Below are 24,665 nucleotides of genomic sequence, written 5' to 3'. Positions count from 1 at the left end.
CTGGCCCCCTTTGCAGAACCTGGTGGATCCCCCAAGGCCGCTTGCCAGGCGTCTCCCAACGGAGAGGCCTCCTCCGTGGTGCCAACATGGCGAGGAGAGAGGCTGCCCTGTGGAGGCCAAGCCATCATGGCAGGAAGGCGGCTGAGGACCAAAGCTGCCGCCCTCCTTGATCCGGAAGGAGAGACCCCGAGAGCGTGGGACCCCCGAGGCCCACAGGGGAGCCGTGGCGTCTCTGGGAGCGCCTGGGGCCTCTGGAACAAACAAAATGGCGTTCCCGCTTATTTCGGAAAAGGGCGGGAAACGCCTTCTGGCCCTGCCGCATCCCTGGGCTCCTCCTGGGCCTGGGGGGGGGGGAATCCAGCTGCCCCCAAACAATGAGGGGAAAGAGGAACAGGAAGAGAAGGAAGGAGAAATGAAGGATAAGCTGGGAGGGGGAGCAGCCATGAGGGAAACTCAGGGGGAAAACTCCCTCAGGAAAGCGGGCGAAGGAGAGGAGGAGGCCCAGGGGAATCTGAAAGGGGATTGGCCAGCTGTCCACTGGAGAGGCTTCTGATTGGTCCAGCCCTGCTCTGGGGTGGGAAACGGGGTCTCCTGCCTCCATGTGGTTGTAGGAGCCCAGTAGAAACTGGTTTTCTGGCACGAAACGGAGGGAAAGGATGGCAGGGGTCCCTCTTTTTCTTTGAACTGGGAAGAGTCCCAGAGGGAGGGGCCACCCCCCTGAGCAACATGCGCCCCCCCCTGCCCCCCCCCCAAGATCGCAGGTGCGTTTCATTCCTCGCCTGGGACACTTCCTCCTCCGTCTCTTTTCCTGGGATGAAAAGCGGCTGCAGAAGCAGAAAAATCCACTTGAGGGCGGGGATTATTTTCGGGAGGGGAAGGGTCTCCCGGCTGGGAAGCCCCCCTCCATCCCCCCCCCCCGCTGAGCTGGAGGGTGTTTTTTGGAGGGGGGTCTTGAGGGAGCCATTTCTGAGCCCAAGGCACCTCCCGCCACTAGGCAGCCCTTCGCCTCTTCTCCCTCCCAGCCTTTCCTTGGGATCCAGGAGCCTCTATGTTGGGGGAGAGCCAAGGTAACCGCCCATGGACCCCCCCGTATCCCTTGCAGTTAGTCTGCTTGGATGTGGGCTCCTTGGGGCAGAGTCCTTGAACCGGAGGGAGAAAGGGAGGGAAGGGGGGCAGCCCTTAGAGCGCATGTGCAGAAGCAGGAAAACTGAAGGGAGGGAGAGGGAGGGGCGCGCTAGGCTTTGTAAGGGTTAAATGGAGCTGAGCTGGATTCCTAGAGAGGACGGGAAGTGAAGGGGGAGGGGGCAAGGTCCTCCAGAGCAGAAGCCCCTCCCCCCGCTTTCTTACCTTTCCTTCGCAAAAGCTTCCTTGGTGCCCCTCCTGGAATCCGGTGAGTCTCCTCTCTCTTCCCCCTGAGGGTGCAGTGGGGAGAAGGGGGTCCCAGGGGTGCAGGGAGGGGGCATGGGGGTCCCTTTTCAGATCATGCATGGTGAGGAGAGACCCCCAAGTCAGGGAGCAGAGGGTCCTCCCTTGTCCTCTGCCAAGCCAGGGAGGGGCTACCTCGCAGGAGGTCTGCTGCCCTGTTCTTCCTTGGGATCCAGATGCTGCCTTCCTTTTGGGGGAGGGGACTTTGGGTCAAGAAGATAAACCCCCTTCAGATGGAGGGAAAAGTCACATTTGTGAACAGAGGCTGCAGCCAGACGGGAACATTTGCACATGGGGGGAGCACAGGGAGAAGAAAAGCCCTTCTGCATCTGCAGCAGCACAACTGGACCACTTCCTCTGTCCCAGATGCAACAACACATGTCTCTCCCCCAGATCTCACTCCCAAAGACACACTCTTCCATGGTCTCCTAAGACAGATGGATGCCAACCAACCAACATTCCCTCCCCTCCCCCTCCTGGTGCCCCTTGAAGTTGGCTTGAGGGCATTGGGAGGGTCCACCCCACCAGATGAAGAGAGAGGAGGTCTTTCCATCTGGAAAATGGGAATGCTTGCAAAGATTTACTTGAAAATGAGTGCCATATAGATAATAAAATTATTATTTTATGGAATTGCCCCACTTACACAAAGATTAATACCCATCATTTAAATACACAAGAAAATTGTTACAGAAATGAACAGAGCAATGTGTCACGCTCCCTTTTTCTCTTAGGGTCCAGTGTGCTTTGAAGACGTAGCTGTTCCTTTCACAGAGGAGGACTGGGCTTTGCTGGATCCTGACCAGAGAGCTCTGCAGAAGGAATTCAAGGAGGAGAATCGTGGGATCGTGGCCTCTCTGGTATGGCTCCCTGCTGGATCATAAGATCAGTTTTCCACCAGTCCTGCCTTTTCAAACCATGATGAGGCTGTTCTGAGCTGCCCAGGCCTTCTTCAATGTAGGCTTCAGAGATCTTAGGGACGTGGAGGTACATCCTGTCAATTTTCTCTTTCCCTTTCTGCATCTCTCTGTTTTTGGTTGAGCAAAGAAATGACTGAGCTTGTAGTTGGAGCAGATTCCATGACTGAGCCAAATTAAATCCATCCCTGGAAAGAGCCAGGCTTTTTGAATCTCCAGTTCCCATAAATAAGTTAGCTAATACCAGCCAAAAAAGGCAGTAACTCCCTTCCCTTCTTCCTCTGTCACAAGTATTTATTTTCATTGTTCAGTCATTTCAGGCTCAATTTCTTCCTCAGGCTAGGATTATTATTATTATTAATGATAATACTGCCATATGACAGCAGATTGTAGGTAGTGAATTGGAAAGGAAGAAGAAAGGAGACAACAAGATAATCCACACAATGGAGAACCCATATAAATATTCACAGTGTGGAGAGAACTTTAGTTAGAGCTCCCAGTACGCTTCAGTAAAGGGAATTGGGGTTGCTTGTGCGTAAAGGGTGCTGCAGCTCTAGGCAGCGTTGCCTGGATAAACCTTTCCCTGGCTGGAGAGCCCTTTCTCCATGACTGTCTCAGTCACTGGCAGAATCAGTCAGTGGGCGTTTTCTAAACTTCTTCCAACATAAAAATTCCTTCACTCCAAGTCTCCGCCTAGCCTCTCTGCGCGGAAGTCTCCTGCGCAGAGTGGGCGTGCCCAATGGAGGTCCTGGGCTCTCCCTGCTGCTCTCTGTGGAAGAGTCTCGGAGCCCTCCCTCCGCATCCTCCTCTTTCTTCCTGGTGTCCCTCCTATTTCCTCCAAGGAAGCTCTCTCTCTCTCCCTGCTGGTTCCTTCTCCTGCATCTTCAGGGAGCCTTACCTCCACCCTAGGCTCCAATGGCAGTTCCCTGACATCCACCTCCCCTCCAGGACTCCCCTCACCTCCGTTCCGTTCCTTTGGCCTAAATTCCTCCCTTTCCGCTGACGGTGATGCAGGAAATCCCCGAAAGGAGCTCTCTCCCTCTTCCGAAGATTCAAACATTTCTCTCCACCTGCTGCTATCTCTTCGCACCAGGTACTCTTCCCCATCCGATTCCTCTCCCCCGGATACCTCTCCTCCCTCCTCTTCGGAGGCCGGAAGCCCCATAAAATCTTCTTCCTCATCTGTGGTGCCAAATTGCTCCTCCCAGAACCTCGATGTGGGTTTCGGCTTCCTAGGGAACCTGCCGTGAAACTCTCCCCGAAGATACTCATCCCTGATGTTTTCCGCCGGAACCCACGTGTTTTCTGATTCTGGTTCCCCCTCCCAAGCCACCAAATACTCCACTTGCCCCCCTCGCCATCTTGAATCGAGTATTTCCATGACTTGACTACTGAATTCCCTCTCCTCCACGTGTGGGTGAATGGGAACCCCTCTCTTTTGCCCCGGCAATTCCAGTCCCTCCCTGTATGGAGAGAGTAGGGATCTATGGAACACCGGGTATAGTTTCATGCTGGTCGGCAACTTGAGTCTAAAGGCCACGGGATTAACCTGCTGTGTCACCTCGAAAGGTCCCAGCCGCCTTGGCCGCAACTTCTTTTTTTTTTTTATAATATTTTTATTCAAGAATTTTTTCCATATAAACATAACATACATAAACATACAAAGACAAAAACAAAACAAAAAAACATGTACCATTTCATATCCTAATTTCTTATACCTTTCTTCCCCGACTTCCTCATGCCTCCCTTTTCTGTATTCCAAATTCTTATCGATTACTCAGCAAATCTTCCCTTATTTTAATTTAGATTTAAACTAATCTTCCTTATTCTCCTTGTCTTAACCATTGCTAATAGTAACCATTTACTTTCCAGTCCAACATCATTCTAACTTTCATTAACTTTGTGATATTTCTTTAAATAGTCCTTGAATTTTTTCCATTCTTCTTGCGCTGCTTCTCTTCCCTGGTTTCGGATTCTGCTCGTCATTTCTGCCAAGCCCATGTAGTCTATCACCTTCATCTGCCATTCTTCCAGTGTGGGTAGCTCTTGCGTCTTCCAGTACTTCGCAATGAGTATTCTAGCTGCTGTTGTAGCATACATAAAGAAAGTTATATCCGTCTTTAACACCCCTTGGCCGACAATACCCAAGAGAAAGGCCTCTGGTTTCTTGGGGAAAGTATATTTAAATACCTTTTTAAGTTCATTATAGATCATTTCCCAGAATGCCTTAATCTTCGGGCAAGTCCACCAAAGATGAAAAAATGTACCTTCAGTTTCTTTACATTTCCAACATTTATTATCAGGCAAATGGTAAATCTTTGCAAGCTTGACTGGGGTTATGTACCACCTATATATCATTTTCATAATATTTTCTCTTAAGGCATTACATGCCGTAAATTTCATCCCGGTGGTCCACAACTTTTCCCTATCAGCAAACAAAATATTATGACCAATGTCCTGAGCCCATTTAATCATGGCTGATTTAACCGTTTCATCTTGTGTATTCCATTTCAGCAGCAAATTGTACATTTTTGACAAATTCTTAGTACTGGGTTCTAACAGTTCTGTCTCCAATTTTGATTTTTCCACCTGGAAGCCAATTTTACTGTCCAGTTTAAACGCTTCATTTATTTGATGATAGTGCAACCAATCTCTCACCTTCCCTTTTAATTTCTCAAAGCTCTGCAATCTCAGTTTGTCCCCTTCCTTTTCCAAAATTTCCCAGTATCTTGGCCACTTGGACTCCATGTTTAACTTTTTAACTGCCTTAGCTTCCATTGGCGACAGCCACCTTGGAGTTTTATTTTCCAGCAAGTCTATATATCTAACCCAAACATTTAATAGTGCTTTTCTGACAATATGATTTTTAAAACTTTTGTGTGCTTTAACCTTGTCATACCACAAATATGCATGCCACCCAAAAATATTGTTAAAACCTTCCAAATCCAAAATGTCTGTGTTTTCAAGAAGCAGCCATTCTTTCAGCCAGCAGAAAGCTGCCGCTTCATAGTACAATTTAAAGTCTGGCAGGGCAAACCCCCCTCTTTCCTTTGAATCCGTTAATATCTTAAATTTAATTCTGGGCTTTTTGCCCTGCCAGACAAATTTAGATATATCTTTTTGCCACTTCTTGAAACAATCCATTTTGTCCATTATTTGCAGTGCTTGGAACAAAAACAACATTCTTGGCAATACATTCATTTTTATAACTGCAATTCGGCCTAACAAGGAAAGCTTTAAATTAGACCAAATCTCCAAATCTTTTTTCACTTCTCTCCAAGTTTTTTCATAATTATCTTTAAACAAATTCACATTTTTAGCTGTCATATTTATACCCAAATATTTCACTTTTTTAACCACAGTCAACCCTGTCTCGTTCTGAAACCTTTCTTTTTCTATCTGTGTCAAATTTTTCTCCAAAACCTTTGTCTTTGACTTATTCAATTTAAATCCTGCCATTTGACCAAACTCTTGAATTATTTCCAAAACTCTTTTCGTGCTAGCTTCTGGCTCTTGCAATGTAAGTACTAAATCATCTGCAAATGCTCTCAATTTATATTGTTTAGCTCCGACCTGAATCCCTTTAACCAACTGGTCCCTCCTAATCATATTAAGCAAAACCTCCAGGACCGATATAAAAAGTAGTGGGGAGATAGGGCACCCCTGACGTGTCCCTTTTTCAATCTTGAACTCTTCTGTGACCACATTATTTACAATAAGTTTCGCTTTCTGTTCAGAGTATATTGCACCTATACCATTCTCAAACCCTTGGCCTACCCCCATCCCCCGGAGGTTCTTCAACATAAAACTCCAAGAAATGTTGTCAAAGGCTTTCTCGGCATCCACAAATATCAAAACAGCCTCAGTGTTTATATTCACTTCCAGCTTTTCCAAAATGTCAATTATATTCCTTACATTGTTCGACAAATGCCTTTTTGGGAGAAAGCCCGCTTGGTCCCCATGAATCTCCTCCATCAAAACTCTTTTCAGTCTCTTTGCTAAAATATCAGCAAAGATTTTGTAATCCACATTCAATAACGAGATGGGTCGGTAGTTTTTAAGTTGAGTCTTTTCAGTCTCTGTCTTTGGTATAAGTGTGATATAGGCCTCACTCCACGTATCAGGTGCCCTTTTCCCCTCCATAATCTCATTACAGACTTCCTTCAAGGGCTGTATCAGTCCTTCCTTCAAAACTTTATAATATTTAGAAGTCAGTCCATCCAGCCCGGGGGATTTGCCCAGCGTCATGCCTTGAATGGCATCTTCTATTTCTTGTGCTGATATCTCCTGATTCAAAATTGCTTTACTTTCCTGCGAAACCTTTTTCAGCCCGTTTTTCTCGAGGAATTGTTGTATATCCATTTCATTCTGCGGCCCTTGTGTGTAAAGTTGTCTAAAGTAGTTCTGAAAACAGTTCCTAATTTCCACTGGGTTGCTTATATTCTTTCCTTCCACCTCTATATTTGTCACCGTGTTGAGTTTTTGTCTCTTCTTTATTTGCCAAGCCAATAACTTACCACATTTGTCAGCAGATTCAAAGGTCTTTTGTCTCATTTGTTTAATTTTCCACTCTAATTCCTGATTCATCAATTCCATATATTGTGTTTGATGGAATTTAATTTCTCTTAAAATCTCTTGGGATTTTGGCTTCGATCTTAATTGTTTTTCCCCTTCTTTTATCTTTTCCAAAATTCTCTCCTTCTTCTCATTTTGCTTTCTTTTCTTTAAGGTATTTTGCTGAATCAAGAACCCTCTCATCACGGCTTTGCTTGCGTCCCATACTATTCTTTTTTCTACTTTAGACCTTAAGTTGATTTCAAAGTAGTCTTTCAAAGTTTTTTGGGCCTTCTTGCAGATCTCCTCATCTCTGAATAAGGTGTCATTCATTCTCCATCTGAAGGAACCAGTTGTTGTTTGCCTCATCACCATCTTTACAGCATTATGGTCGGAGAAAGTTTTTGGGCAGATTTCTACTTTTTTTATGTTCGGCGCCATACTGCTAGTCACCCAAATTTGGTCAATCCTTGTCCATGTCATTTTGGCTTCAGAAAAGAAGGTTCCCTCTCTTTCTAATGGGTGTTTTGTTCTCCAAATATCAATCAAGTCCATATTGTCAGTCATTTCAAAAAAAGTCTTTGGTAGTCTTCCATCTTTTGTTATTACCTGTCTTTGTGCTTTGTCCATATTTGTTGAAACTACTCCATTCATATCTCCCATCAAAATTAAGTTGTAATCCATATGGTCCATCAAGATTTCATGCAACTTCTTAAAAAATTCAGCTTTCCCTTCATTTGGTGCGTAGATTCCCACTATCAAATACTTCTCTCCTTGGGATTGAATTTCAATTGCCAAATATCTTCCTTGATCATCTTTAAAAATTTGTTTCGGTTGCAATTTTTCTTTTGCATAGATCACCACTCCTCTCTTTTTTACTCTGTCTGAGGATATAAATTCCTGTCCCAGTCTTTTATTTATTAGTAATTTTCTATGTGCTCTTGTCACATGAGTCTCTTGTAGACAAATCAAGTCCAGTTGGTCTTTCTTTAAGGCATGAAATATATTTTTTCTCTTCCTGGGAATGTTCAAACCGTTACAATTCCAGGTTAGAAGTTGCAGAGCCATGATGGGATTATTTACTCCTTCCTCCTACAGCTCCCTGTTTTTGTTCCTCGTCTGTCGGTGGTGCCGTGTTCGTGTCCAGTGACGGATGCCCTTGTCCTGGAAATGTCTCTTTCTGTAGGTCTTCTTCGTGTCCTCCCAGGAACTTGTCTTTATCACTTACAGTCTTTATTCTTCTCTTCTTTCCCTTGTATTTAAAAGACAAGCCTTGGGGAAATTCCCACCTGAATGGTATGTAGTTCCTCTTCAGCAATATCACCAGGTCCTTATAATGTCCTCTTGCGTCCAAGATACTCTTAGGGATGTCTTTAAAGAGCTCAATATAAAAATCTTCAATTCGAAGGGTTGTTTGGTAATGCAGGTTCAGTATTTTATCTCGCTCCTCCTTTGATCTTAGAGTAATAAGACAATCTCTGGGTCGATTCTTCTTCTGTCTTGTTCCCAATCTAAATGCACTTTCTATCTTAAAGTCTTCTTTCTCCAACTCCTGCTTCCAGAAATCAGAAAATTCTTTTGTCAAATAGTCCACCAAGTTGTCTCCTTCCTTTTCCGGCACAAGTCTGATCCTTAAATTCCTCTCCTTACGTTGCATATCCTGCATAGAGAGTGCCAATTCATACTCGTCCAATTTCTTGTAAACTGGTGGAAATTTTTCCTCCGCAGCAGTTGCAATTTCCTTAGCTTCCTCGGCTATCTTTCGTGTTGTAGATGAATCTTCCAATAATTTCCCAATTGCTTCTGCATTTGAGTTCACTTTGTTCCCAAGGTCAGTTATACTTTTTGTATTTAAGTCAATTTTCCCAGAGATTTCTTCAATTTTTTTATTTGTTTCAGCAACTTGTACTTTAGTTTCAGCAACTTGTAATTTAGTCTCTGCGCCTTGCTTTTTTAATTCCTCCAAAGAGTCATTTATCTTCTCCAATACCTTAGCAAATGATTCTTCTGTAGACATTGCTTTCACTTTTGGCTTTGCAGCAACTGTAGTTCCAGAGGCTCCTATTACAGAAGCCCTTCTTTGCATGGAAGGGTCAATTTTATATTGTCTGCCAGATCTCAAGGTTGTTTCTTGTAAATCCCCTTTCTCTTTACCATCTGCCATAACAAAGTCTTTTAGTCAAGGTCATTCCCACACTTTGGAGCTATCAAACAAAGGTTCTCAGATTTTAAACTCCACTTGTTGCTGAAACAATTTGTAGGTCCTCTAGAGGGCGTAGAGTCAATTCTTTACTTCTCAAAATAATCCCACACTCTTCAAAAAAATAACAAAAGTTTTCCTAGTCCCTTCCAATTTTTCTTTTCTCTTTCAAGGGGATCCCAATCAATAGTGTCCTATAAGTAACTTTGCAATGCAACAAAATCAATGTTTCAAGTTGGAAGTAGCCAAAGTCAATTAAAGATACTTTTTAGCCTTCTTATAGCAACAGTCCTTAGCCGGTTCCTTTTCTCCGGCAGTCCGATCCCAGGTAAAAGAGCAGCGGTACTTAATTCAATTCTTTTAAATTGGCAGGGAAACACTTTAAAATCTTCTCCCCCCCCCCTCCTGCCTTCGGGGAGGGAGTTCTTTGCTTTGGTGGTGGATTTCTTAATTCCCACAAATTTCCTCTCAAGCAGTTACAGCTAGAGTGCCTTTCGCTTTGATCTTGCTACAGAACGGAAAGCAGACTTCCTTTTTAGTGCTTGTCCGTCTCGGTGCCCAATTTCTTTATTTTTAGAGTCCAATTATATTTTAGCGGTCAATCCTACTCACGGATAGTTGTTCTTTTAATCCAATTTCACCGGAAGAAATCAGCGCTCTCCGCTAATGGCGACGCGGCTTCGCTTCGCAGGCTGGGTGAAGACGACTCTCAGCACCGCTCCAAAACCCCTCCGCTGCTCCGCAGCCTTTAAAAAGGCTATTTCGCAGCGTCGGGGGGGCACAAAGGTGCCCGCCGAGTCTCCGGTTCACAGGCAACGCGCCTGTGATTTTTGAGGGTCCCCGCTTCGCCGTAGCTGACAGGACCCGAACCCACGAAGCAGATCTCTCCCGGAGCTCCGGGTGAGATCCGCCATTAAGCGCTGGCGCTAACCGGAAGTCCTTGGCCGCAACTTCTTGCAACCTCCCTTGAACGGTAACCCCTGAGTCGACAACCACACCCGGTCCCCTACCCGTATGGTTTCTCCTTCCCTACGGTGTTTGTCGGCCTGCCTCTTATACACTTCCTTGGCCCGTTCCAAGTTCATCTTAAGTTGTTGGTGTAAGGCCTCCATTTTTTGCACAAACTGCTCCGCTGCCGACACACTCCACCTCTCCTCCCCTCCCCCTGGGAAGGCCCTGGGGTGACACCCATGATTGGCCATGAACGGGCTCATTCCTGTGGACACATGTTCCGCGTTATTGTACGCAAATTCGGCCAACGCTAGTTTCTCTACCCAATCGTTCTGTCTCTCGCTCACATAGCAGCGTAGGTATTGTTGGCGTATACTGTTCACTCTTTCCGCTTGCCCGTTGGTCTCCGGGTGTCTGGCCGTGGAGAAGCTTACCTCGACTTCCAGCAAGCTCATGAGCTTCCTCCAGAACCTGGAAGTAAATTGCTTCCCTCGGTCTGACAAAACCCTTAAGGGGGCGCCGTGCAGCCTGAAGATGTGCTCCACAAACAGCCTAGCCGTTTCCTCTGCTGTCACCGCATGTGAGCAAGTGATAAAGTGGCACATTTTTGTTAACAGGTCGACAACTACCATGACGGCTGTTTTCCCCCTTGACTTGGGCAAATCGGTCATAAAATCTATGGAAACCACCTCCCATGGTCTTCCCGGTGTGGGTAAGGGTTCTAGGAACCCCGCTGGCGCCGCCCTCTCCCCCTTTGCTCGCTGGCAGCAGTCACACCCTCGTACGTACTCCCGTACATCTTCCCTCACCCTTGGCCACCAGAACTGCCTGGTGACCAGCAACATGGTTTTGTGTTGACCAAAATGCCCCGCCGTCGGGTTATCATGGAGCTGTTTGAGCACCCTTCTCCTCAAGTCATCCCCTGGTACGTACAGTGCTCCCCTGTAATACAGTACCCCTTCTTTCTCCTCAAAACCCCCATGGTTTTCCCCCGTGCTCCTGAGTTCCCTGATCTTGGTTCGTGCGAACTCGTCGTCCTTCGTCAGCCCAGCTAGTTCTCGTCTCTCTACTAATACCCCGCACACACCCATCGGTTCTCGGGGATCACATGTCGGACTTCTGGTGGTCCTTCCCCTTCCATATACTCCGGCTTCCGGGAGAGGGCGTCTGCTCTGACGTTTTCCTCTCCCGGTACGTACCGAATCTCGAAGAAAAACTTGGAGAACTCCTGGGCCCATCGCACCTGCCGCTGGTTGAGTACTCGTGGCGTCCTCCAGTATTCCAGGTTCTTATGGTCCGTGCACACCTGGATCTTGTGCTGCGCCCCTATTAACAAATGTCTCCATCGACAAAAGGCTTCATAAATTGCAAGCAGTTCCCGGTCATAGACCGTGTAGTTTTGCTCCGACTTGCTCAGCTTCCTCGAGAAGAACGTGCATGGTCTCCAGCTGGACTGGTCTCCCGGCTGGAGTAGCACCGCCCCTACCGCTCGGTCTGACGCGTCTGTCTCCAGCCTCATTGGCTTCTGCAGATCCACGTGCAAGAGCTGCTCTTCCGAAGCGAAGGCCTTCTTCAGCCTTTCAAAGGCCTGCTGTGCATCTTCCGTCCAGACGAATTTCCTTTTGCTACTGAGACAATCTGTGATGGGCGCTGTCAAGTGGGCGAAATTCTTGATGAACTTCCGGTAGAAGTTCCCAAACCCCAGGAACCTCTGTACGTCCTTCCGGGTCTTGGGGGTTTTCCATTCCAGCACCGCCTGCACCTTTCCTGGGTCCATAGCTAGGCCCTTGTCCGACAGCCTGTATCCCAGGAACTCGACCTCTCGGGCGTGGAACTGGCACTTCTCCAGTTTGACCCACAACTGATGTTCCTGTAGCCTCTTTAGCACTTCCCGGACGTCTCTGACATGCTGCTCCTCGTTGTCTGAATAGATTAACACGTCATCTAAAAAGGCCACACAATTCTTGTACAGCAGGGATCCCAACACGTGGTGCATGAAAGATTGAAAGCATGCGGAGCCCGACTGTAATCCAAATGGCATAACTAAGTACTCAAAGGCCCCCAGGGGGGTGAACATGGTGGTTTTCCATTCGTCCCCCTCCCTCATCCTAATCAAATTGTACGCACCCCGAAGGTCCAGCTTAGTAAAAATTTTCCCCTTCATCACCCTGGTTAAAATATCGTCAATCCTGGGCATTGGGAAGGTCACTGGTTCCGACACCAGGTTCAAGGACCTAAAGTCTATGACCAATCTGGGCTGTTTAGTGTCTTTTTTGTCCACAAAGAACACCGGACTGCCCCCCACCGCCCTTGATTCTCTTATGAAACCTCTTTTCAGGTTCTTGTCAATAAACTCCCACAACTCCTGCATCTCCCTGTCCGACATGGCATACAGTTTACCCACTGGCAGCTGAGCCCCTGGGAGTAGGTTGATTAGACAGTCGAAGGGTCTATGGGAGGGTAGTTTGTCCGCTTCCTTCTCGCTGAAGACATCCTTCAGGTCAGCGTATTGTGGCGGTACCTTCCCCTTCTCCCCTACCGCCGTCCCTGCCACCCTGGCTACAGCCATCCTCAGGGTTTCCCCCCCGTGACAGTGTTCCAAGCAGTGAGCTGACCCAAAAGAAACTGTTCGCTGGTGCCATGCCACTACTAGATCATGTAGTGCCAACCAGCTCATTCCCAGTATGATGGGTGGTCCTGCTAGTGTGGCTACGTGAAAGGCAATAGTCTCTGTTTGTCGGGAAACCCTCATTCTCATGGGGGGAGTCTGGTGCGTCACCTCCCCTCCCAAGAGTTCTCTCCCATCAATGGTCGTTACTTGCAAGGGACAGTCTAGAGGCAGGAGGTACAGCTGGTGCTCCAGGGCGAAATCCTTGCTGAAAAAATTACAGGAGCTACCTGAATCCAGCAGTGCCTTAACCTTGATTGGGTGCCCTTTTGGGAGTTCTAGCACCACCTCTAAGGCTAAGGCTGCTTGGGGGGGGGGTCTGGCTTGGGCACTTTTACTGGTTGCTGGCCTGGCTGCTGTGCCCGGTGATCGGCAGCCAAGCGTTGGCTTTTCCCTGCTCCTCCTCGCCCCCCTCCTCACAGCCAGCAGCCCCCACCATTCCTTGCCATTCTTTCCTTTGAGGGCAGACCCTGGCAAAATGTCCTGGCTGCAGGCAGAGGAAACACTTCTTGGCTGTTTTTCCCTCCTTTCCTTCCTTCTTTCGAACTTCACTGGAGTTAGAAGCCCCGCGCGCGCGTGCTCCCCCAATCTCCATTGGTTCCACTGGCTGGGAAGGTTGGTCCGGTATTTCAGGAATGCGGTTGTTATGCCAACGTTCTCCTCTCCCCTCCCGCTTCTCTAAGGCGCGGGCTTCTTGGCGCGCTCCAATCGCAAGTACAGCCTTGGTCAGCTGATCCATCGATTGAGGGCGGGGCGCCCGGGAGAGTTCGTCCTTCACTGAGGGGGATAAGCCTTCCTCGAATAACATTCGCACTGGTTCCGAGCCCAGTTCCCACCCCAGTCTATGGATAAGCATAGCAAAACGCGACCAGTACTTTCTAACTGACCGGCTCCCTTGCTTGCAACTCATCAGTTGCCGGCGAACCACACTCTCCTCCACCCCACTGGAGAACATGGTGTCCATGGCGCCAAAAAACTTCCTAATGTCCTTTAGGGCAGCATTCTGGGTTGCCATTAATGGCCGGATCCATTCCCTGGCAGCGTCTTGAAGATGCCCGATGACATAAGCGACCCTCTCCCCATCATCTGCAAAGGAGTCAAACTGCAGTTCCAGCGCGTACTGTACCTCAGTCCTGAATGCATTATAATCCCTGGGGTCTCCCCCAAACTTGTGCACCAGTCCCGGTACCTTCCTTCTGATGGGGGTGTGCTTCTCCTGGGCACCCTGAGTCCTCCTTTCATCTAGCCGCGCCGCTAACAGAGCCACCTGCCGTTCCAAATCCTGGTTTCTCTCCTCCAGATTTGGCGCTGGCGCTCCCGCCTCTCCGGCACCCGCTCCCCTGGTTTGACTCATAATGCTGCCTGTCTTGTCTTTGTGCACGAGCAACGTCAGAGACTGACTGATTGCTGTAAAGGGAATTGGGGTTGCTTGTGCGTAAAGGGTGCTGCAGCTCTAGGCAGCGTTGCCTGGATAAACCTTTCCCTGGCTGGAGAGCCCTTTCTCCATGACTGTCTCAGTCACTGGCAGAATCAGTCAGTGGGCGTTTTCTAAACTTCTTCCAACATAAAAATTCCTTCACTCCAAGTCTCCGCCTAGCCTCTCTGCGCAGAAGTCTCCTGCGCAGAGTGGGCGTGCCCAATGGAGGTCCTGGGCTCTCCCTGCTGCTCTCTGTGGAAGAGTCTCGGAGCCCTCCCTCCGCATCCTCCTCTTTCTTCCTGGTGTCCCTCCTATTTCCTTCCTCCAAGGAAGCTCTCTCTCTCTCCCTGCTGGTTCCTTCTCCTGCATCGTCAGGGAGCCTTACCTCCACCCTAGGCTCCGATGGCAGTTCCCTGACAGCTTCCCATCAAGGAAAGCTCTTCATTCAGAAGGAGAGCCTCACTTCACAAGAAAGAACTAAGGGGGGAAAGAAATTAGTGCTTGAAATGTGGGAAGCTTCCTTCGCAGCTCCACCCACAATTCCCATGAGATACTTCATACAGGGGAGTGTTTGGAAAAAGCTTCATACAGGTCAGAAACCATATCAGTGCTTGGAAAGAGCTTCATTCAGTTGGTGAATCTAATTTTCCATGAAATATTTCCTGCAGGGGACTGTTTAGAATGTGGAAAAAGCTTCACCTAGGAAACCAGTCTCAATTTCCATTAAATAAAACACAGCAGGGATAATCATAGAATTTTAGAAAATGGTGTAAGGCATATGGTATAACTAGTTTTAGGAAACTTCATGAAGAATTAAGGGGAAAGATAGCGTTGACCTGGAGTAGTTACAAAATTTATGGTCTCTCCCCGAGTGCCAGGGACCCTCCTCCAAAAAGAGCTTTTTTTTGTTGGAATTATTTCTTTTTTTCCAATTTTTGGCAATTAATTGGCAATTAATGTTCTCACTGCCACTGTGGCGTAAAGAAATACTTCCTTATGTTCTTTTGGTATATCTGCATCCAATATTCCCAATAAAAAGGCTTCTGTTTTGGGGGCAAAATTTTGTTCAAATGTTTTCTTTAGTTCTTCATACACCGTATCCCAGAAGCCCTTGATTTTATCACATAGCCACCACATATGCAGAAGTGTCCCCTCTACTTGGTTACACCTCCAACATAATTTTGATTTTCTTTTATACATTTTACATATCTTGGTTGGTGTTAAATACCATCTATAAAACATCTTTATCAAATTTTCTATTATTGCCTCACAAGCCGTAAAATTCCAACTCTCCTTCCATAATTTTCCCATGATGTTAATTGAATAGGTTTACCTAAATCCATATCCCATTTGATCATTACCGCCTTTACCTGTTCATTCACATCCTCCCACTCCAATAAGGTTCCATACATTTTAGAAACTACTTTTGTTTTGTTTTGTTTTGCTTTGTAATAATTCTTTATCCAATACTGAAATTGCAAAACCCTTTTTCTTGTCAGCTTTGAAGACCTCATTTATTTGGTGGTACTGGACCCACCCTGTTAGGTGGTGTTTATTTCCACCCTCAGTTTGGTCAGACTCATGCTGGTAGCTTCGAGAACACTGTCCCACCATCTCGTCCTCTGTCGCCCCTTCTCCTTGTGCCCTCCATCTTTCCCAACATCAGAGTCTTCTCTAGGGAGTCTTCTCTTCTCCTGAGGTGGCCAAAGTATTGGAGCCTCAGCTTCAGGAGCTGTCCTTCCAGTGAGCACTCAGGGCTGATTTCCTTCAGAATGGAGAGGTTTGATCTTCTTGCAGTCCATGGGACTCTCAAGAGTCTCCTCCAGCACCATAATTCAAAAGCATCAATTCTTCGGCGATCAGCCTTCTTTATGGTCCAGCTCTCACTTCCATACATCACTACTGGGAAAACCACAGCTTTAACTATACGGACCTTTGTTGGCAAGGTGATGTCTGCTTTTTAAGATGCTGTCTAGATTTGTTATTACTTTTCTCCCAAGAAGCAGGCGTCTTTTAATTTTGTGACTGCTGTCACCATCTGCAGTGATCAGGGAGCCCAAGAAAGTAAATTGTCTCACTGCCTCCATTTCTTCCCCTTCTATTTTGGCCATGATCTTCGTTTTTTGATGTTGAGCTTCAGACCATATTTTCACCATCTTTCACCCTCATTAAAAGGTTCTTTAATTCCTCCTCACTTTCTGCCATCAAGGTTGTGATATTTCTTCCGGCAATGTTAATTCTGGCTTGGGATTCATCCAGCCCAGCCTTTCGCATGATGAATTCTGCATATAAGTTAAATAAACAGGGAGACAATATACAGCCTTGTCGTACTCCTTTCCCGATTTTAAACTAATCAATACTTCCATATCCAGTTCTAACTGTAGCTTCTTGTCCCACATAGAGATTTCTCAGGAGACAGATGAGATGATCAGGCACTCCCATCTCTTTAAGAACTTGCCATAGTTTGCTGTGGTCGACACAATCAAATGCTTTTGCAAAGTCAATGAAGCAGAAGTAGATGTTTTTCTGGAACTCTCTAGCTTTCTCCATAATCCAGCGCATGTTTGCAATTTGGTCTCTGGTTCCTCTGCCCCTTCAAAATCCAGCTTGCACTTCTGGGAGTTTTCAGTCCACATACTGCTCAAGCCTGCCTTGTAGAATTTTAAGCATAACCTTGCTAGTGTGTGAAATGAGCACAATTGTGCGGTAGTTGGAGCATTCTTTGGCACTGCACTTCTTTGGGATTGGGATGTAGACTGATTTTCTCCAATCCTCTGGCCACTGCTGAGTTTTCCAAACTTGCTGGCATATTGAGTGTAGCACCTTAACAGCACCATCTTTTAAAAGTTTAAATAGTTCAGCTGGAATACCATCACTTCCACTGGACTTGTTATTTGCAGTGCTTTCCAAGGCCCATTTGACTTCATTCTCCAGGATGTCTGGCTCAAGGTCAGCAACCACACTACCTGGGGTGTATGAGACATCTTTCTGGTATAATTCCTCTGTGTATTCTTGCCACCTCTTATTGATGTCTACCGCTTCTGTTAGGTACTTTCCACTTTTGTCCTTTATTATGGTAATCTTTGTACGATCTTTCATATCTCCAATTTTATTGAACAGATCTCTGGTTTTTCCCATTCTATTGTTTTCCTCTATTTCTTTTCATTGCTTGTTTAAGAAGGCGTTCTTGTCTCTCCTTGCTATTCTTTGGAAATCTGTATTCAACTTCTTGTAGGTCTGCCTTGGATTCATATCAAGATCATTCTATCATTTTTGAGATTGCATCCTAGTACAGCTTTTGCCACTCTTTTCTTGACTATGAGGGCCACTCCATTTCTTTTACGGGATTCTTGCCCACAGTAGTAGTTATGATGGTCATCTGAACTGATTTTGCCCATCCTTGTCCAATTTAGTTCACTGATGCCCAGGATGTCAATATTTATTCTTGCCATCTCATTTTTGACCACATCCAGCTTACCTTTCAGCTTTGGCCCAGCCGCTTCATCAGCTCTGAATCTACTTGGGTGTAATCCTTGATGCCTCCCTTTCCATGGAGGCGCAAGTTACAGCAACAGCCAAGGCGACATTTTTCCACCTTCGCCGCATAAAGCAGTTGGTCCCTTACCTTTCCTGCCCTGACCTGGCCACAGTGTTCCATGCGATGGTCACCTCCAGGCTTGACTACTGTAATTCGCTCTATGTGGCTCTGCCTTTGAAGCTGTCCCAGAAACTCCAGTGGGTGCAGAATGCTGCAGTGAGGCTCCTCACGGGGTCTATGCCATGGGAGCATATTCACCCTGTGCTTTTCAAGCTGCACTGGCTCCCGGTGGAGTACAGGGTCAGATTTAAGGTGCTGCTTTTGACCTTTAAAGCCCTTCACAGCCTAGGACCCTCGTACCTATGGGACCGCCTCTCCCGGTATGGCCCACGGAGAGCCTCAAGGTCCATAAATAGCAACACCCTAGTGGTCCCGGGCCCTAAGGAAGTTACATTAGCTTCAACCAGAGCCAGGGCCTTTTCAACACTGGCTCCGACCTGGTGGCAAGCTCTGCCTCATGAGACCAGGGCCCTGCGGGATCTGATTCCTTTCCGCAGGGCCTTTAAGACAGAGTTGATCCACCTGGCCTTTGGCTTAGAATCAGTTTGATTCCCTCCCCCTCTTTCCTTTCTCCTCGTATGAAGAGACTGCATCCTAATGTTTTAATGTTGTATCTGAATCTTTTAAATTGTTTTTTATCAACTTTTTATTATTGGTTGTTAGCCTCCCTGAGCCCGGTCTTGGCTGGGGAGGGGGGTATAAATAAAAATTTATTACTATTATTATTATATGTTAACGTCACAGGAAGATATGGACGGTTGACCTGGTCAGGTTGTCTCCTGCATCGCTCCCCACAACTTCTGAGCGTTCCCTCCCAGGGACCTCCGAGAAATCTGGTGAGTTCCAGGAGAGTGGAGCTGGGGACATGGATGGATGGAGGGTGAAGAGGGAAAGCTCTCTGGCCAGGAATGAGATAAAGCAGGGATTTTGCTGTGGATGGGGCCCCCAACATATTGGGAGGCTTCCCCTCCAGCCAGAAAATCCCTGCAGGGCCTCTGAGGCTGCCTTTGCTTCTTCCTCTCTCCCAGGACCCTGCAGCTTCTTTTGGCTCCTTGACTCCTCAGGAAGGATAAAAGACACAGATCCTTCAAAGCTAGTGAGGATGGAAGGGGGAAGATGGATGGTTGACCTGGTCAGTTTGTCTCCTGCATCCCTCCTCTCAACAACTGAGCGTTCCCTCCCAGGGACCTCCGAGAAATCTGGTGAGTTCCAGGAGAGTGGAGATGGGGACCTGGATGGATGGAGCCAGAGAGGTATAGGGGCTTGCTCAGCTAGGGGGTGGGGGGAGGCAGGCAGGCAGATGGAGATGGAGAAAGGGAGCACCTTTTTGGGCTCCCCCACCTGCCTGCCTGCTCCTTGGTCATCTGCAGGCAATTTGAGCTAGGAATAGGTCACAGCTCCCTGGCCACCGCAGCTCAAAAGGTCTAAAACCAGTTCTGTGATCTGAATGCCCTGCCAATGTCAGACAACTCACTGATCCCGCTTTGCAGTTTGAATGCAGATGGGGCCTCTGTGTGTTGTCTTTTTCCTTTTGGAATAACTTTTTATTTGCTTTTAAAAACAAGGAACATAGGACTAATAAATGATACAAATACGTAGACTAAGTCTTCGCATGCCATTTGCATATCAAAAATAGCAGAATAATTTTGCAGGATTATCTTTAACATACGGTTCATCATTAGTGGTCGGTGTATTAGTTCTGGGTTCATGAATTGATTTGAACTGAGTTATAGTCACTTTTCCTCTTCTGTTGCTAATGAAACAATACAGAGTTGGTCTCCTCATGGACATGGGAGGGGGGTTCAAAGAGAAGAAAGCGATTTACTTATAAATTTAAATTTAGACCAACCAGATCGAGGCAACAGCTGACGGGGAGTGTTCAGGTGAAGATGTTGCTGTTTGTTTCACAGACAAGGTGTGGACGTTCCATACATACCAGTATATGATGAACTTCAACTCTTTGGCTGGAGACCAACAGCATCTGGGATTCTAACATCTCCCACCGTGAACCCAGAATGGAGGGATAGCAACTGTTTCCTCTGTGAATGTTCTTCATCTAGTCATGCCTTTTAAAACAGTGACCAGGATTCTCTGGAGAGACTTCCGGGTTAGCGCCATCGGCGAATGGCGGAGTTCCTCTGACCGGAGGAACGGGCTCTGTGGAAATTGGGTCTTCCCGCCACGGTGAAGGCGGGGGCCCGCTAGAAATCCCAGGCAGAGAAGCCTGGGAATGTGGGGTTCGGCAGAGCACCAAGAGCGCCTCCCCTCCTCACAGGGAAACCCATTTTCGGGGATCCGGAGTGAAGTGGGGTGAGTAGCGCGGTGCTGCGAACCGATCGCTATTTCCATGAAGGGAAGCCGCGCAGCCATCGCCGGAGAGCGCTACTTTTTCCTGATGACATTTGGACTCTAAATCAAGTACCCGTGAGTAAAAACGGAGAATCGGATTAAGAAATATGCAAAATTTATGAATTAGGCACGAAGCGGGAAGGTGTGAACAGGAAGTCCGCCTCCCGTTCTTGTATATAGATTGAAGCAAAGATCTTGCAACCTAATAGCCTGAAAAGTTCTTTTAAAGTTGGAAATTTCCTGCATCCATAACCAGCAAAACCCCCTTGGAAGCAGGAGAAAAGGGGGGGGGGATTTGACTGTTTAATCCTGCAGGAAGAGAGAAAAGGAATTTAAGTTTCCACCGTCCCAAACCTGGGGACGGGGTGTCGGGACAGAAACTGTTTGAGATGTCCATTGATTGAAAGTGGAGTACTTTGACAGATAGCCAAAAAAAAGAAAGAAAAGAAAAGAGAAAAAAATTAACTTCAACGCTACTTTCTGCATTTTTGCTCTTTAAAGAAACAAAATATTTGAAACTGAAAGGACTCGAAATCGAAAGTAATTTCCTTTGTTGGATATATTTTAAAAATGGATACAAATAGAAATTGTGTCCCCTAGAGGGAGCCTGTCAGTTTGCTGTCGCAGCTTACTTCGAGACTCAACAGATGTGAGATTTGGATTGTGGGACCAGCCGTTTGACCTTGTCCTTGAACAAAAATGTGTTGGCAGGAAGGTTTGGTGTCTGCCCTTGGCATGACTAATGCTTTGCTGGAGCAGCTGCACGAGAAAATGAGCTTGATGAATGAAAAATTGGACTTTATGAATGCTGTGGCCAGTGAATATGATTTAATAGGGAATAAGGATAAAGAAGCTATACAGTGATCAACTCAGGAATCTGGTTTGACAAGGCAAGTCCAAGGGCAGATGGAGAAGGAAGAGGCAGTAGCTATTTCTCAAACAACACAAATGGAAAGTCCTGCAGGAACAAAAGTTACTGCATTGGAAGATTGAACTTGGAGAGTGCTGGGAAGTATTTGAAGTCAAGGAAGCTTTTAACTCTAGTGGGACTATGAAACAGGTGAACAATTATCTTCTGGATAAATACTTTTTGGACTACAAAGATGAAGACGGGGAGTGGGACTGGGGGGAAGGGGACAATCTGATGAAGGAAAATGGAAACCATCACTGGATGGAACCCTCCGGAGACCCACTCCCCCAGAAACCAACAATAGACAAAGAAGTGTGTAAGCACAAACAAGAACAAAAAATTTTGCAGAAGGGGCCTAGAAGAGATTTAAGGGCCTCGGACATTAGAACACCAGATTGATGGACTATGTAATGGACAGAAAGGACTGACATGACCCGAAACCAGGAAGAAGGGACGTTGGATGAAAATTAGAGATATGAAGGGAAATTCTTTTGTTAATTTTGGAATTAGTGTAATATTAATGAAATTGGAGGGACTATGCTGGAAAGGAACTAAATTGGCTTTAATAGAAATGATTTTAAGGAGAAATGTATGAATGTGATGTGATTTTGAAATTTTGAGATTTTTAAGATAAGATAAGGTTAAAGAGATTAAGGTAAATTGAATAACAGATTATATTAAAAGATGAAAAGGTTATGTTGATTAACAAATAAGATAGATTGTGAAGATTAATTATTTAAATTAAAATTGAGAAATATGGGAAGAATTTGCTGAAATAATGACTTAAACTAGAATACAAAAAGAGAGGTGTGAGGAGGTTTAAGAATTAAGCAAATGAAAAGCTGTAATCTGAGATTTGTATTTTTTCTTTTCCCCCCCTCTTTTTCTTTTTTCTTTTTCAGGTTAGGATTGGGGTTTTTCTATGTATTGATGAAACTTTGAATAAATATCATTTAAAAATAAATAAATAAAACAGTGACCAAGATTCTCTGAACCGCCCAGGCCTTCTTAAATGCCGGCTTCAGAGTTTTTAGGGAAGTTGATGCAAATTCTGTCAGGCTTGTTGTTTTTGCTTCTGTTTGCATTTGATTGACCAAAGAGATGACTGACTTTGGAGATGGAGTGGATTCCAGGATTGAGCCAGAACAAGATCCATTCCAGATAAAGCCAAGCAATATGTCAGTAAATACCAGCCAACAAAGGCAGTGAAAACTATAGAAAGGCCCCACATCTAACTATTTTTAGTTCTTCCTCTATCACAAGCATTCATTAACTTTGTTCAATGATCTGGAGCTCCATTTCTTCTTGAGGCTCTAATTCACTTCTCTCTTCGTTGCAGATGGTGATGAACTGGAAGGGAAGAACAAGGGGGAGCACAACAGAATCCACATAGTGGAGAAGTCATATAAATATTCAGAGTGTGGAGAGAACATCCGTCAGAGCTCCCAGTCCATCTCCCGTCAAAGAAAGAGCTTCGTTCAGAGGGATAGCCTTACTTCACATGAAAGATCACAGAGTAGGGAGAAACCCTATCAGTGCTTGGAATGTGGGAAGAGCTTTAATCAAAGCACAAATCTCACTTCCCATCAAAGAATTCATACAGGGGAGAAACCCTATTACTGCTTGGAATGTGGAAAGAGTTTCACTAATAGCTCCCATCTCACTTCCCATCGCAGAATTCATACAGGGGAGAAACCCTATCAGTGCTTGGAATGTGGAATGAACTTCAGTCAAAGGGCCAAGCTCACTTTGCACCACAGAATTCATACTGGGGAGAAACCCTATCAGTGCTTGGAATGTGGAAAGAGCTTTAGTCAAAGTGCACATCTCACGTCCCATCGAAGAATTCATACAGGGGAGAAACCCTATCATTGCCTGGAATGTGGGAAGAGCTTTATTCGCAGGTACAGTCTCACTTGCCATCAAAGAATTCATACAGGAGAAAAACCCTATCAGTGCTTCCAATGCGGGAAGAGCTTCGGGGAGGGGGCCAAACTCACTTTGCATGAAAGAACTCATACAGCGGAGAAACCCTATCAGTGCTTCGAATGCGGGAAGAGCTTCAGGCGGAAGGACACTCTCATTTCCCATCAAAGAGTTCATAGAGGGCAGAAACCGTATCACTGCTTGGAATGTGGAAAGAGCTTCAGTCAGAAGGTGAATCTCACTTTCCATCAAAGAATTCATACAGGGGAGAAACCCTATCACTGCTTGGAATGTGGAAAGAGCTTCAGTCAGAAGGTGAATCTCACTTCCCATCAAAGAATCCATACCGGAGAGAAACCCTATCAGTGCTTGCAGTGTGGACAGAGCTTCAGTCAGAGGCATAGTCTCACTTCGCATCAAAGAATACATACAGGAGAGAAACCCTATCAGTGCTTTGAATGTGGAAAGAACTTCCGGGAGTGGACGAAGCTCACTTTGCATCAAAAAACTCATACAGGGGAGAAACCCTATCACTGCTTGGAATGTGGAAAGAGCTTCAGTAAGATGGTGAATTTCACTTCCCATCGCAGAATTCATACAGGGGAGAAACCCTATCAGTGCTTGGAATGTGGAAAGAACTTCAGTCAGAGGGCCGATCTCACTTTGCATCACAAAATTCATACAGGGGAGAAACCCTATCAGGGCTTGGAATGTGGAAAGAGCTTCAGAAGGAGCTGCGATCTCACTTGCCATCAAATAATTCATACAGTGGGGAAACCAAAAAAGAGAAATAAAAGAAAAAATATTAAACAACCCTTACAAAATACAATTGTATAGAAAAGAGAAAGGGGGGGATATAAACTAAAAATACTGTGTACGACATTTGTATCATATCATTCGTCAACACATAGAAAGGCAGGCTCCCCCACTTCTCCCCTGTGTGACCCCCTCTTCTCCCCGTATCCCACCCAGAGAGATCCTTCCTTCCCTGCGTTCCTTGCACGTCCCTCGGACCTCCAACTGTCCTATTCGTATTTGTGTCCTCCTAAATTCAAAATAAAGGAATCTTAATATAAAATATTAAAAATATAAAAAATCCTAAAAAATAGATGATGATGATGATCATTTATTGATACCCTTCCCATCTGGCTGGGTTTCCCCAGTCACTCTGGGCAGCTTCCAACAAAATATTAAAATACAGTAATCCATCAAATATTAAAAGCTTCCCTAAACAAGGCTGCCTTCAGATGTCTTCTTAAAGACTGGTAGTTGTTTTTTCCTTTGACATCTACTGGGAGGGTGTTCCACAGGGCAGGCACCGAAAAGGAAACACCCATCTCCGTCTGAAAATCATCTGTAGCAACAATTATTCATAATTTGCAATCCAGAATAAACCCAGCTGTATTTCGTATACAGTGGTGTAGTGCTTAAGAGCGATAGATTCGTAATCTGGAGAACCGGGTTCGCGTCTCCGCTCCTCCACATGCAGCTGCTGGGTGACCTTGGGCTAGTCACACTGCTTTGAAGTCTCTCAGCCCCACTCACCTCACAGAGTGTCTGTTGTGGGGGAGGAAGGGAAAGGAGAATGTTAGCCGCTTTGAGACTCCTTCGGGTAGTGATAAAGCGGGATATCAAATCCAAACTCTTCTTATCCTCTTCACCAAGATGACACTTTCCCTTCATTCCCCCCCCAGCCCAGCTTTCAAATCTTAATCAACTCAGACAGTGCAATATGACTCTTATAAGGATCGTC

General features: G+C 46.1%; 1 protein-coding gene and 1 long non-coding RNA gene across 4 annotated transcripts in view; both read left to right on the top strand.

Moving 5' to 3' along the window:
• Positions 1–337: 337 nt before the first annotated feature.
• LOC310758881 overlaps positions 338–24,665 on the top strand; it is a 35,994-nt gene continuing 11,666 nt past the window's right edge. The window contains exon 1 of the long non-coding RNA XR_014546046.1: positions 338–761. This is a non-coding gene — a long non-coding RNA (uncharacterized lncRNA). The remainder of the gene's footprint in view (positions 762–24,665) is intronic.
• On the top strand, positions 755–23,973 carry LOC310758571 (uncharacterized protein). 3 transcript variants are annotated; one of them, XM_083605217.1, is made up of 5 exons: positions 755–1,390; positions 2,157–2,282; positions 18,472–18,563; positions 18,756–18,929; positions 22,326–23,973. In XM_083605217.1, exons 4-5 carry the CDS (start codon positions 18,830–18,832, stop codon positions 23,747–23,749), a joined length of 1,524 nt encoding a protein of 507 aa, XP_083461343.1. In that variant the 5' UTR covers positions 755–1,390; positions 2,157–2,282; positions 18,472–18,563; positions 18,756–18,829; the 3' UTR covers positions 23,750–23,973. The 3 variants fall into 3 exon arrangements, with proteins under 3 accessions (XP_083461343.1, XP_083461342.1, XP_083461344.1); XM_083605216.1 differs by having other exon boundaries at positions 1,280–1,390; positions 18,472–18,929; XM_083605218.1 differs by lacking the exons at positions 755–1,390; positions 18,472–18,563.

This window comes from Podarcis filfolensis (genome assembly GCF_964270895.1).
Source record: "Podarcis filfolensis genome assembly, chromosome: 3".
Classification (NCBI taxonomy): Eukaryota; Metazoa; Chordata; class Lepidosauria; order Squamata; family Lacertidae; genus Podarcis; species Podarcis filfolensis.
The sequence above is the reverse complement of the archived record's forward strand: the minus strand, read 5'-3'. Positions and strand labels throughout refer to the sequence as shown.